Here is a 12756-nt window from a genome sequence, read left to right as displayed (position 1 = left end):
TTGATCTCCTTAGAGATCAACTGGCTTCAAATTCTTCTGACCCATGGTAGACTTCGTGGAATTTGTGTCAGGAATCATGTGTTTCATATTTGCCTTAGCTAGATTTACAAATCATTCGATTGTGGCTGAGAGGAAAAAGAAGATGTGAAAGAGCAAGGAAAGCACAAGAAATTATTGCGCATTAAGTAAACTGCAAAGAAGCCGACTGGCTTAAAATCAGAACATCGAACATTAGTATCCCTTTCAAAGAAATGCATAATCAAAGCGCCGGATCAAAAAACTGAAATCGCAAGGTAAAATGGCAAAAATAAACTGGCAAAATATTAAATAGATCGTAATCCCAACCATACTATGCTACAAGAATCGAAAATGGTCCAGCGAAAGAGTGAGTGGACGAAATGGGTATTGCCAATAAAAAAAACCCGAAACCGTTGTATATCCCGAAAATGCCAAAGGAAACGATCAGTTGTCGTTAACGTGGTCAATCGCAGCCGTTAGAAACGATGTAAAACCGTTAGAGTAAAAAGTCAAAGACAAAGCGTAAATATAGGGAATAGAAAAGGGAAAAAACAACTTAGCCCCTTGTGGGCCCAAGGAACGTGGCTGGAGGATAGTCAATGCACTTCGCCCTGTTCAGGTGTAGTTGCCAAAGGACCTAGGAAAACAGACTATGTTAGTGCCGGAGTTTAAAGTTACTCATAAAAGGGGCTCACTACATACTCCATGGATTGTTTATCTTCTGTTCAGCCGCAACCTTGCTCTCCATAGCTCTCTTCCATTCCCTCCACTCTGTAGCGATATCGGACAATACGGTTCCCATAACGCTTGCACTCGCCATTAACCCGTGTCCCTCGCCTTGCAAGACGTTAACATCGCACCTCCTCATAGTTTGGCCCAACCACTTGACGTTCTCAACCGGAACCCTTGTATCCTTTGTTCCATGATGAATAACAACAGGGCGGTTGATGTCTACATATCTAAACCCAATAGGACGGGAACGCTCAAGGCAGACGAGCAAATCAACAGCAGGGTTCGCATTTCGAGTAGCAAGACTCCAAATCTGATGAGTTAGGCGTTCGTCATAGCTGTGCTGACGTTCCTTTTCTGCAGCACTGTCAAGAGCAGCAGCAATAATCGCATCGGTACTGTTGATTGCATCTTGCTCCATGACGGAAGTAATGGTGGGGGAGCGGGGTTCATAAGACATTCGGGAACCAAGAGTAGTGGAGGCCACACCAGTAGATGTTATTGAGTGTCGCTTGGTGCTATTAGCACCAGTCGCTCCACTGCCAGGACTACCTAGAAGTTTCCCTTTGTCCCCACTAGTTCTATTCTTCTTCTTGTTTGGAGTCTTTGGTAGCGATGTAGTGAGCGATGCGCTTGTGGCGGACATGAAAGAAGAGTTCGCGGCCTTAAGGAATGGAGTTGGCAATGCTCTCAGAATACGTTGCGAGGCCGGGACGGCTGCTGGCGATGGTGCACCTTGTGATGTCGAAATAGTCTCAAGTTGAGATGGGGGAATCCATGGAGCCAAAAGATGAATCTTTCCACGAATATGGCCTGGCATACGAAGTGCTGTAGCCAATGCATAGATTGCTCCTGCAGAATGCGCTAGCAGAGAAAATTTTGTGATCTTAAGCGACTGACAGATATACAAGATATCATCTAAAATAAATGTTAGCAATAGGCCTACACCCACAAGAATATAAGGTTAATGTACCTGGCCAGCTCAAGACTGTCCTCTCGGATTCCGGAATAGCATCGCTCTCGCCGACACCAGGTCTATCAGGAGTAATCAATCTAAGACCTAGGCTCAAGGCAAGCTCGTCGTAGAAAGCTGTAACGTATCTCGTCAGACCCATACCAACGCAGATGAACACTGCATATCCATTTGGATCTCCGACTTCGCTGAATGATATTGTTCGTCCAGATGTAGGAAATCGGAGCTTCTGGGATAACCGTGGAGAACATAGATAGGCTTCGACGGCATCGTCAATAGAGTCAGCATCAGAAGCTCTATCATCCAAACCACCAAGAGGCTGTTGGGATAATGTTGGTGGCGAAGAACGTCTCCGCAATCGACCACTAGATGAACGTCGATGGCTGGTAACTGGCGGATGCGAGGTGCTATGCGGGAGAGAACTCTGTCGTCTTAAAGAAGTACTGGTGGTATTTGTACTAGCATGCGGTGCATGTTTCGGCTGTGTGGGGCTCGTAGGAGTGGAGAGAGCTGTGGCGAACTGTAAACCAGCAGAGGCGGCTGTCGAAGATGCAAGTGCGGAATGGCGTCGTGAGTCGCGTTTGGATTTCATTCTGTCAGGGGAAGTTACAGATTTTCCGTAACTGGACCTGCGTTCAGGTACCGACAGTGCGGCTGCGGCATTGATCGCTGGAGCAGCTAGGGCTTCCATGGTTGTGGTTGGAGACTTAAAAGTCTGGAGTTGATGGGATTCCGCGTTTTGAAGGCGTATATCTTCGGTGCTGCTCATGCGCAAGATTGCTTTTGGGGGTTGGGGAACGCTCGCTCGAATCTTCTCTTCACTGCTCCTTCGGGAAAACGACTGTATATAATTCGGAACATCGGTAGTGAAGCTAGATCGTTTGCCCAAAAAGCTATCCTTGGAGGATTTTTGAGAAGAGCCACTAGCGCTTTGTCGTTTGCTAGTTCTGACAACTGGGGGTGTCGCAGCGTCTTCTGGATGTAGGAGGTGATAGTCTCGAACTGGCGAGTTAGAAGTTGTATAGGTTGCGCCGTCCTTGCCAGGTATTAAATCGGCACTAGGTCCTTCAAAGAAAAGGGTGTGCTGAGGAGAAGGGGCTATTTTTGCCAATGACTCGACAAGAGATGCCATTATCTCCGGGTCTGCAGATAGCTGAGCTGTATTCAGTGGGGAGGGGGCAGACTTTCGGCGAGGGTTTGAAGAGCGGGATGACTTGCTGCTGCCACCAGCTCCACCAGAGCCATTACGGGGAATATTATGAGGATGGAGATTTTGGCGATACATCGATGTTGATGTGGTCGCCATCGCAGGCGGCTATCTTTTGTTCTAGCCGGAGAAAGGAGTCCAGGTGATGCAATTCAGTGGGCTATGCAAATCTGCCTAGTTGGATCCAGTAAACCTACGTTATGGTTCAGCGCATGGATATTGTTTAGGCGGTTGTTTGTGTGTATGTTGTCCGACTTATGCAAGGCACCGCACAATTAATCTCATGAGACTATCCGTGCTGCGGTGGAAGGTGGAGTGAGAAACTTCGGAGAATGTTGCGAGTAAAAAGCGAGTTTGTACTTCAGGCTGTGTGGGTGATTTAGACGAACTGACATATGCAGGCGATGGGTCACAACTGAGCTGCGTGTGAAAAAGGAGGAAAAGGAGTAAGTCTCGATTCCTGTTGTGTTTGGGGAACTGCAACTAGCGATGCAGGAGCGGATGTAGATGCCAACAGTAGGAATGTGAGATTGGAAAACTCTTTTCTCTCTTTTGAAAGAAAAAGAAGATGGAAAAGAAACTAAAAAGGTTCAAGCCGCAGCCGTAGGATAGGTATTTTATTCTTGTTGGCTTTCCCAGGATCTAGGAATATATTATTATTATTAGAAGACCTTTGTGCGATTATTCACGGTTAGTCTTGGTTTGGGACAGAAGTATCACCAGAGGGAGAAGAAAAAAGAAAGTGGAAAGGGGTGGGAAACTTCATCACTGAGAACAAACCTTTTTTTCGAAACGGCACAAGTGTGGTTGATTGGGATGATATCAATTAGCGAGGTATATCCGAACGCAGATTCCTCTGGTGTCTCCCGAAGCCTGAGAGCGGGAGAGAAGTACAGGATCCCTGGCTACTAATTTGAGCAGACGCCGTGAAGTATGTTTTGAAGCTCGAAGTTCGAGAGAAACTCTTCGACGGTGGCTTTCCGTAAGACGCCTGAACAGACACAATCGAGTCGTGGCGATTGTTCAAAGTTTTCCGGAACCGTACAATACCAGAATCAGGGGAAATATGCTCGTTAGCAAAACCGAATCGATTGTCGTCGTCGCTGTTGACAATAGGAAGCAGGCAAAAACTTGGGCCACCCAGGAATTCGGTTGCCCTCGATCTCGACCCTGTTGGTGGGTTTAATCACTCAGAATCCTTGTCTGCAAGGTCCAGGGGCTACTGCCCCACCCCGTGCAGGTCCAGCTCGCGAATCAGACGCAAGAGATGAAATTTGCTTGACCACAATGGTTAGATCTTATCGTTATCTAGCCTGACAGCCAATTGGGGACCGGTCCGTCGAACTGATCCATGGCGGCCAGCTCACATGGCTACAAGGGAGTTGTTGAGATTGAATCTTCCTCCCCGGTTTCGAAGCCCAATTCAAATGCAATCATCGGGTGCCTGCGCAGGCGGCATTAGAGCATCGCAGCGTGTCAAGACGCATGCTACTATGTAGGTAGCATGGTTGTGGCAGGCAGGCCAGCTGCATCTGATCCTGTTCGCTTGGACACAGACAGTTGGTCTGACCATGATTTCATTTATCGCTTTCATCATAGAAACCAAGCCGGTATTGAATTCATTGCCCAAGAGCAGTGGAACCAATTGGAGGTAGCTGCCCATCATGGCTCCTTAAATTGCGCTGCTCCCTTCGGCATTAACACCGGTACTAAGATTAGCGTGGGTTTAAAATCATCAAGGGTCCCGAACAAATGACAGGTGCTTACTTGCGTATGCTAAGACGTTCCCAATCTATTGGAATTAAACCTCTCAAGAAGCGGGGCTGGGTCCGCCTTGGAGGGCTATAAGAGTGTCTGGATCGAAATGTCGATAATGTCATTTTCGTGAGAATCGATATTTTCTATATTCAGAACTTCGTATTGCTCTCAAAAGAATATTATATTCTATCTGTCGATAGGACTCGAGGCTAGTTGATGTCAGCGTTCACGTTGGTGATGCATTACGTGTGGCTTAGCATCGAACGTCTCGACAACACACGTTAGTTAGCCTTTGGGGTTTCGTAACCAAACTGTGTTGAATAGGCGTGCGAGTCTGAGTCTACAGAGTACAGACTTACCTAAGTACTAGTATGCTTCTTACCTACCTCGCAGGAGACATCTGGGTATAGAATCCATCAATTGGCCGGCAACTTCAGTCAAACCCCATGATCTTCACGCCATTACGTAGGCTGGGCTTCGACTCCAACTTCAGCGCCAAGCTGTCCAATCTCGCTTGGGGACCGTTGCATTTGTAGCGACGGCTATCTACATAATGTGGACATTGGCTACTTAGTAATTCGTTAGTCTTCAAGAGAATTGAATGCGTACACTCTAGAAAAATGGAATCTACAAGAAAGAATAGGTAAGCATGCATGCGGTATATGGTGCAGCCTCGGCGTCTGCCAAAACCTGTAAAAGTTTTCCCGTACGATCGAACATATGAATGGCCTTGCTTACTCTTACGCCTCGCGCAAACCTATGTACAGTTGTATCCGCTGTCACCGAAAGCCTCGGACGGACATAACAGGTTCTACCAAAAGAGTAGGAGAAAGATAAATATAATCAAAATACAGAGTAAGTGACCTACCCTAAAGGTACCGAGGCTCATTTCATATACTTTCAGTTGTAGGCCACCACGCACCAAGTCGCATCAACCACCATGCGCCACTGGTCCACGAGACAAGACTAATATCACGATGTAGTTGGTCAGTCGGTCCGCATCGGCAGCCAAAGTCAATTCGGAATGTGCCATCGATCGAACCCCCAAAAGCTAGAAAAGTCTGAATTCAGAAATCCCACCAAATTCCGAGGCAACATCGATCTTTTCCCTTGCTGATGACGAAACTTTGCTCCTAGACTCTTAGCTTCCAGCAAGGAAAGTTTCCAGTCTCTTTAGTGGGTGCGGGAAAGACTTCATCCTCCCGTTGATTCATATCGTAAACTTAGCCCTCCTAGCTTAGCTAGCTTTTCCCGTAGAGTCCTTCAAGCCAATCCCTTTTTCAACATCGGCTTCCCTGTTTAGCTCACTAATTTTGCCAGGCAAAGCAAGAGCGAGGGCTTGGGTTGAATCGTGGATAGTTTCCCCAATGTTTCCGCCGCGTAATTGGGGTGTATACACCAACGCTCCGCTCTTGCCGAAGCCTGCAGAATCGAATCTCAAATGGAAGGATCTCAGGAGTACTGTTCCTAGTCTCTTCGCCCTCTGCTAAATATATAATAATATATATACCAGTGATGATTTGCCGGAGTTCCAAGACCCTCTATTGTTCATCTTACAATAAATCTACGTTTTATATTATCATCAGCCTTACTCCATATTAACTATCATATTACCGTCTGGCTTGCGCTTGTGCACTTTGCAATTGTAGCGTTGAGGATCAACTGGGCAACCAGGACATCAGTCGCAACGCACAATATCACCCAAAACAACACAAAAACAGGAAACCGCTGGATTGAAAACGTAGAGAGTGCAGTGGAGTAACCCGGCCTCGATCAACGGCGCGATGAGGACAACCGCTCTCCTTCTTACAAGCCTAGCAACATATCCACTGGTATTGGTTGCAGCTTCCGATATCATCGCCAGAAGTGGAGATCGTGTTCTGGCACTCGATTTCGATAGACAGAGAATTCGAGGACATAAACATTCTTCGAGTCGGTTGGCAAAGAGGACCGTTGAATCAGCATTAAATAATGAGGTATGCATCAAAACGTTTTCAATTTATGTGTTGAATCAAGCAGAATCTAATTATGCTTTGTAGTATCTACTTTACTACATTGATGTAGAGGTCGGGACTCCGCCTCAGAAAATGCGGCTCCAGATAGATACTGGTAGCAGCGACGTATGGGTACCGTCGGCCAGCTCCGAGTTTTGTAGTAGTGCAGAAGAACCATGTACCGAAGGTGCATGTAAGTTTAAAACTCGATCAATAATTCTCATCGCATATACTGGTAACTAATTTCGCTTTTCATATACCAGACAGCCCTGCTCTCTCCACCTCTCGAAAACTAGTCTCCAGGAACGGCTTTAAAATATCTTATCTGGATGACACTCATGCTATAGGTGATTATATAACCGAGAAGTTTTCCTTTGGAAATTGTACTTTGCCTGAGCTCCAAATGGGTATTGGTTATGAGACCGACATCTCCGCCGGAATTATGGGTATCGGATACACTTCGAATTCTGCCTCCGCAGTTGCCTACCCAGGCCTAGTCGAAAGCCTTGTCTCAAACGGTTTCATCAATTCCCACGCCTACAGTCTCTACCTCAACGACCAAGAATCAGACAAAGGCTCCATTCTCTTTGGCGGCATTGATACCAAAAAATACATGGGAGAGTTAATCGGTCTCCCAATTCAAATCGAAAGTGACGTCGGCGTACCCACAAACTTCCTCGTAATTCTCAATTCTGTTGGCTTCATAGGAGAAAACGGCGCCGAAAGAACAATATCTGCACAAAAACTCGGAGCGGTTCTCGACAGTGGTTCCTCCCTCACATATCTCCCGAACTCTACTGTTACTCCAATCGTCAAACAAGTCGGCGGTGTCTGGAACCAGGATTTAGAAGCATACGTAGTCCCATGCTCCCTAAGCAACAACCATGAAGAGTTCGTAACCTACCAATTCGGCGGCTCTGATGGCCCCAAAATCAAAATTCCGATGGAGGAACTCACAAACTACATCATGGACGCCAAGGGTCACATTAAGACCGATGAAAATGGAAATCCGGTATGCACCTTCGGGATCCAACCTCAGCCTAGCGGCTTTGGCGGTACATACATTTTTGGAGATACATTCCTCAGGAGTGCCTATGTGGTGTATGATCTTGACGGCCAAGCGATCTGGATGGCACAAACTATATTCAATGCTACCGAGAGTAATATCCTCGAAATCAGGAATAGTACACTGACGGAGAGCGGGGTACCTAATGCTAAGGGAGTTGAGAGTGTGGCTAGCGTTACACCGACTGCGACAACGGTGCAAAATCCTCGTCCTACAAGTTTCACGACTGGAGCGGCACAATCTACGGAAACGAGTCATCCAAATGTGGGATTGCGGGTGCAAGCCGGTGGATTGTTTGGGTTGGCTATTGGGATTGTTGGATGCACTATAGGGCTAATGATCTAAGATCCCGGTGGTTACATCAATGTCCCCTTCCGCGAGACAATTACTAATTTTAATTCCTAATCCTCGAGTTTCCTATACCCTTTCACCTTGGACAACTAAAAAGCACTATCCTTGTAGGTATACATTGTGTATTAGTATTTTTGTACAATAGTTTATCATTGGCATACAGGATCAAAAGTTCTGTGGGATGCTAGGCGTTTTTGTTTTCGATTCATTTTACCCGATTCACGGTATAATACGTATGCTCCGAATAGAAGCACGTCAGCATAGCAATTCATAATTAAGAGTGCAATACATGTACCCTTGGGTTCTATTCTAGTCGTCATTATAGATTTACTCCCATTTCTCATGAATTAGAGAGCCTTGTGGTTGTGAAATGTGGAAAGTTACTTTTACTTGATAGAGACTTAATCTAGACGGGTCGGCTAAGTGGTCCGATGTTGTGAAGATATAGAATTGACGTCAATTGACGGTAGATTTGCTGTACTGAATTGACGAAGGCATATTGTATACAAGAAGTGAAATCAATGGGTATCTAGGTCTTAGAAAAAAAAAGAAAATACATGCCTCATCATCGATTCGCCTTGCAGTCAGGCTTCACCAAACGCCCGTCTTCGACGTTGCGCTTATATAAAAGGTATACAGAGCATTAGCGGCAGATGCCGAAAATGCGGCCTAACCCAAGTTGAACCAATCTTCCTACCACTCGTAGACGGTCAACAAAAATAAATACTTTTATTGTTTCCTCAATTTTGCCAAGGCTGCCATAACTCCATCTTCAGTCGTAGTCGTCGTAGTCGTCGTAGTCGATGGCGCGGCCTTTTGTTTAGCGGCACCAGTTGTATCAACCTTTCCATCCTGTGGCATTTTCCTCCTCCTCTCCTCCTCTTCCATCTCGATCATTGCCTGCACCTCATCCTCATCTAACTCAATCATTTCTATATCCTCCTTTTGCTTTACTTTCGCTGGCCCCGCAATTCCCAACCGTCTATTCAACGCCAATCTCTCCTCGTCCTCCATCGGATTCAACAGCACCGTTGTTTCAACCCCACCTTCAGCTTCATCCCTCTTTTTTAGCACTGCCCCGCCTACCCTAAAATTCTCCCTAACGGCCGCACACCATCTCCGCGTCTTCTTCTCACCCCAACCAGGTATCAACCCCACCTGCTCCTCACTAGCATTCACCGCTGCCCTCATGCTCCCAAACATCATAATCAATCCCAATGCGTCGGTCTTATTCACTCCTTTAACTGAAGTAACCACATCCTCAACTCTACTCATATAATCCTCCTTCTGGCGTTCCTTGATCATTGTTGCTGGTGTATTCTCCAATGCTTTATAAAGTTCCACATACCGCCCTGCTTCGGCGGGACTCCATGCTAACATTATAGTTAAGTTATGGATTATTCCTGCTTTTGTAAGTTCTTTTAGAGGGTCGGCGTGTTGTTCTGTATCTACCAAGACGAGAACTACGCGGAGAGTGTAGGCGTGCCCAAGGGATTTGATACGGGTGTAGATGTATTCTGGATGGAGACGGTGGTATTTGAGGGAGAGGAAAAGCATAGCAGTTCTTGGGTTTGGAAGGTAATCTGCTGGTATGTCGCCATATTCCCAGGGTGTGTTTTTGATATAAGGGAGTAGAGGATTTCCTTTCTAAAGTGTTTTTTTTCTCAATTAGTAAAATGAAACATATTTATTCTTTCCCTACAAAGTATTATAGATATACCTGGCGAGTATTGACTATTATGGAACTCGGACCACTCGGCTTTTGAACTTTGCGAGGAACTGGCTGGACGACCGGCTGCTTTGATGGACCTGCTGGGGTATTTGCCCTAGAGGCTAGATGGGCCATTTCGGTGGCATCTGCTACCGCAGCGAAGGCTGCATCATCAATATCCCCGTAGTCGTCATCCATCGTATGGGGATTAGGGATGGAGAGTGTACTGATGACCCATTGATCATAAACGTCATAAACCAGGATGTCGTTGTGGTGGCTTGAGGGAACGCGAGGTTCATGTTCGAAAGCTGGTTAAAGACGCGCCTCACGTGACACAAGTGTTATTGTGGCGCATTATATTGGGCGCTCTCAACGTCAGTCCATTGCATTGCGTAACGTAGGTTAACATTGTAGTTACTTCACTAATGACTAGTAGAGCCTAATGGTGATTATGTTCTTTGGATTGTTCATTACAAGCACGCCTGGAGGGGCGTTCCCCCCTTCTTCTTCATCAAGTTACAGTTAGGTTTCATTTGACCTGGTATCCTTTCTCTCTCATCTGGGAGCTGTAAGTCTTTCATGAAAAATAAAAAATAAAAAAAAGTAAAAAAAAAAAGTAGTAGGTGGTAGAGCAAAAGTAAAAAACGGAAGCAGCAGCCCAGAAAAAGAGATGATCATACAATGGAAATAAAAACGGAGAGAGAAAAACAAGCCCGTTAAGCACTAAAATAGTATGTAACACTGAAGGAGATGGGATGCGGTGTATCGGAGAGGGGTAAAAAGGCCTCCAGGATGTTCCAAATAGCCTCCCAGTCCACTGTATCATTCCATCTCAGTTCCCGTTCCTTCCCATCACAATTTTTACCCAGTTAATCCAGCTAGCCGTTCTAGCCTGCCGAAAAAGTCGTGTGTCGAATAGACGAGAAAAAAAAGGATCCGAGTTCGAATGAAGTTGCAGACCGGTTCACAAATGAAACATCCTTAAAGGCTTTTTAAGGTACGGAATTGAGAAGTATATAGAGACGGCAAAAGTCCGCGGAGGGATATATTGACTTATGACGTTTTTGTGGGCACGGGAGTGGTTTAAAAAAGAGAATCGCTTATAGGTTCGTTCATTTCAGTCTCCAAAAGCAAGGTACACACATCTACCACTTCATGAGGTGAGGTCTGTCACCCTTGCTTAAGCTGAAGGTGGACTTCAAGTACGAAGTAAGCTGTGGGGTTTGTTTGATAACTGAAAGGAGAGCCTTGTCAACCTCCGACTGGTCGGCGCTTCGGTTCTCTGGGAGAGCCTTCTTCTGTAAATTCGAATTCATAGTTAGTTTCTGATATCAAATGTGTCTTTGTCGTCGCCCTGTTATTTTATGCTTACCTCACTGGCAGCCTTAGCAGCATCGAAGAATTCCTCCTCTCCGCTCTTCTTGGATTCCTCCTTGGCGAAGTACTTGTCATCAAACTTAGCCAAATCTAAGTTTGGGAGTTCGATCTTTGTGCTGGTAGCAATGACATAACGAGCATTGACGCGGCGGATTGGGACACCGTTAAGCTTGAATGGACCAGTGACGAGGAGAACGCCGTCCTCAAGTGGCTTAAGGTAGATGACACGCTTGCCTCGGAAACGTCCGGCGAGGATTATGAGAACGGTTCCTGGGACAAGGGAAGCCCTCAGCTTGGCTGGATGCTGGGTCTTGCGAGCCTGTTGTATCGAAAATTCCGACTAATTAGTCCTCTGAAGACCCCAAATCTTGTGTATTGATGATTGCCACGGTGTTTTGTCAAATATCGGTTCCTTTTATGCCTCCAGTTCCTCCGGTTCCTTTATATCCATCTCAATCAAAAGCGTCATCGATCATGACACCGTCGTCGTCGAAACCTTCGCTATCACCAAATACCGCTTGTCCAATATCATCATCCACCGGTTCACCGCGGCAATCATCGTACAATCTTTCATTTGAGAATAATCATCAACCCACCTTCTTTGGCTGTGCAACGTCCGCTGTAGGATACCACTTTGAAGCCTTGTTGGCAGGAATTTCCCGGGTACCCGAGCCGAAGGTCTTTGTCGTCGACATGTCGAAAATGTAAATATGATTAAGATAGGAAGGGCCGTTAGAGAAAGGTCGAGGTGCCGGTTAGCTCGATCGAAGGTGCGAAGGGTGATGTCGGTCGGGGATAGGAAATGGGTATGGGATCTCGTTTTCGTGGTGTTGCTTCTCTCTGGTCGTCGGTTGAGAGGCGATAATTGGTGGTGCGGTCCTTGCCAGGCGCGCTAACCTCAAAGAGGGTCTTCACCAAAAGGCCAAATGCAGGATGAGGGCTTAGGGCTAGAAAATTTCACACAACAGCCAAACACGGCCTCTGATTGGTTGAGTCAAACACATCTGCAACACAATAACACACGCGGAAACACACATGCGCACCGCCACAGTGAAACGGAATATTTTCGCCACAATGGCTGAAAACTTCCTTACCCCCATTACAACATGCAACAGCAACATAGACAATGTGCACCTAGCGGATCGATACGAATGTACATGCATACGGTTTATTACTCAAACGTCTGCTATTTGATATACAGTTGAAAGGGATCCATTCAGGATTGTTTCCAGGTTTATCGTCAAAACTTCTATCTGGATTACCTGGCAGCAGGTATTTTACATCGTTCGCCACCTGATCGAATTTCCCTAACTGCAGCTGCTTCAAAATTAACTGCGGATCTATCCATCTTCTCCCCCCTCTCATTCTCGGGTCTCCTGCACGATTTGAATAATAATTATGTATCTCGACATACTGAACTGGATGTAATCGCTTGGATCTTTCCTCTTCAGTGGTTGGGAAACGCCATCGTGGTTCATTTTCAACCTCTTGACTCGCTCGTCTAGATATTTTTCCCAATGACAGATCAGCCAGCCAGGGGCTCTTCCGTGGCATGTTTTTCATCTTCCTTTG

General features: G+C 46.2%; 4 protein-coding genes across 4 annotated transcripts; 1 reads left to right on the top strand and 3 right to left on the bottom strand.

Moving 5' to 3' along the window:
* Positions 1-614: 614 nt before the first annotated feature.
* DFL_005645 (uncharacterized protein) lies at positions 615-3026 on the bottom strand (the record flags this gene model as incomplete). Its single annotated transcript, XM_067634934.1, has 3 exons — positions 615-655; positions 721-1665; positions 1721-3026. 3 exons carry the CDS (start codon positions 3024-3026, stop codon positions 615-617), a joined length of 2292 nt encoding a protein of 763 aa, XP_067489415.1.
* A 3443-nt stretch (positions 3027-6469) lies between these two features.
* Positions 6470-8090, top strand: DFL_005644 (uncharacterized protein; the record flags this gene model as incomplete). The annotated part of the gene is made up of 3 exons (XM_067634933.1): positions 6470-6661; positions 6725-6872; positions 6943-8090. The coding sequence occupies 3 exons, from the start codon at positions 6470-6472 to the stop codon at positions 8088-8090; spliced, it is 1488 nt and encodes a 495-aa protein (XP_067489414.1).
* A 735-nt stretch (positions 8091-8825) lies between these two features.
* Positions 8826-10005, bottom strand: DFL_005643 (uncharacterized protein; the record flags this gene model as incomplete). The annotated part of the gene is made up of 2 exons (XM_067634932.1): positions 8826-9743; positions 9817-10005. The coding sequence occupies 2 exons, from the start codon at positions 10003-10005 to the stop codon at positions 8826-8828; spliced, it is 1107 nt and encodes a 368-aa protein (XP_067489413.1).
* Positions 10006-10952: 947 nt separating this feature from the next.
* DFL_005642 (60S ribosomal protein eL6) lies at positions 10953-11879 on the bottom strand (the record flags this gene model as incomplete). Its single annotated transcript, XM_067634931.1, has 3 exons — positions 10953-11105; positions 11180-11503; positions 11781-11879. The coding sequence occupies 3 exons, from the start codon at positions 11877-11879 to the stop codon at positions 10953-10955; spliced, it is 576 nt and encodes a 191-aa protein (XP_067489412.1).
* Positions 11880-12756: the final 877 nt, after the last annotated feature.

This window comes from Arthrobotrys flagrans (assembly GCF_004000055.1).
Source record: "Arthrobotrys flagrans strain CBS H-5679 chromosome Unknown unitig_9, whole genome shotgun sequence".
Taxonomy (NCBI): domain Eukaryota; kingdom Fungi; phylum Ascomycota; class Orbiliomycetes; order Orbiliales; family Orbiliaceae; genus Arthrobotrys; species Arthrobotrys flagrans.
This window is presented reverse-complemented; position numbering and strand designations above follow the sequence as displayed.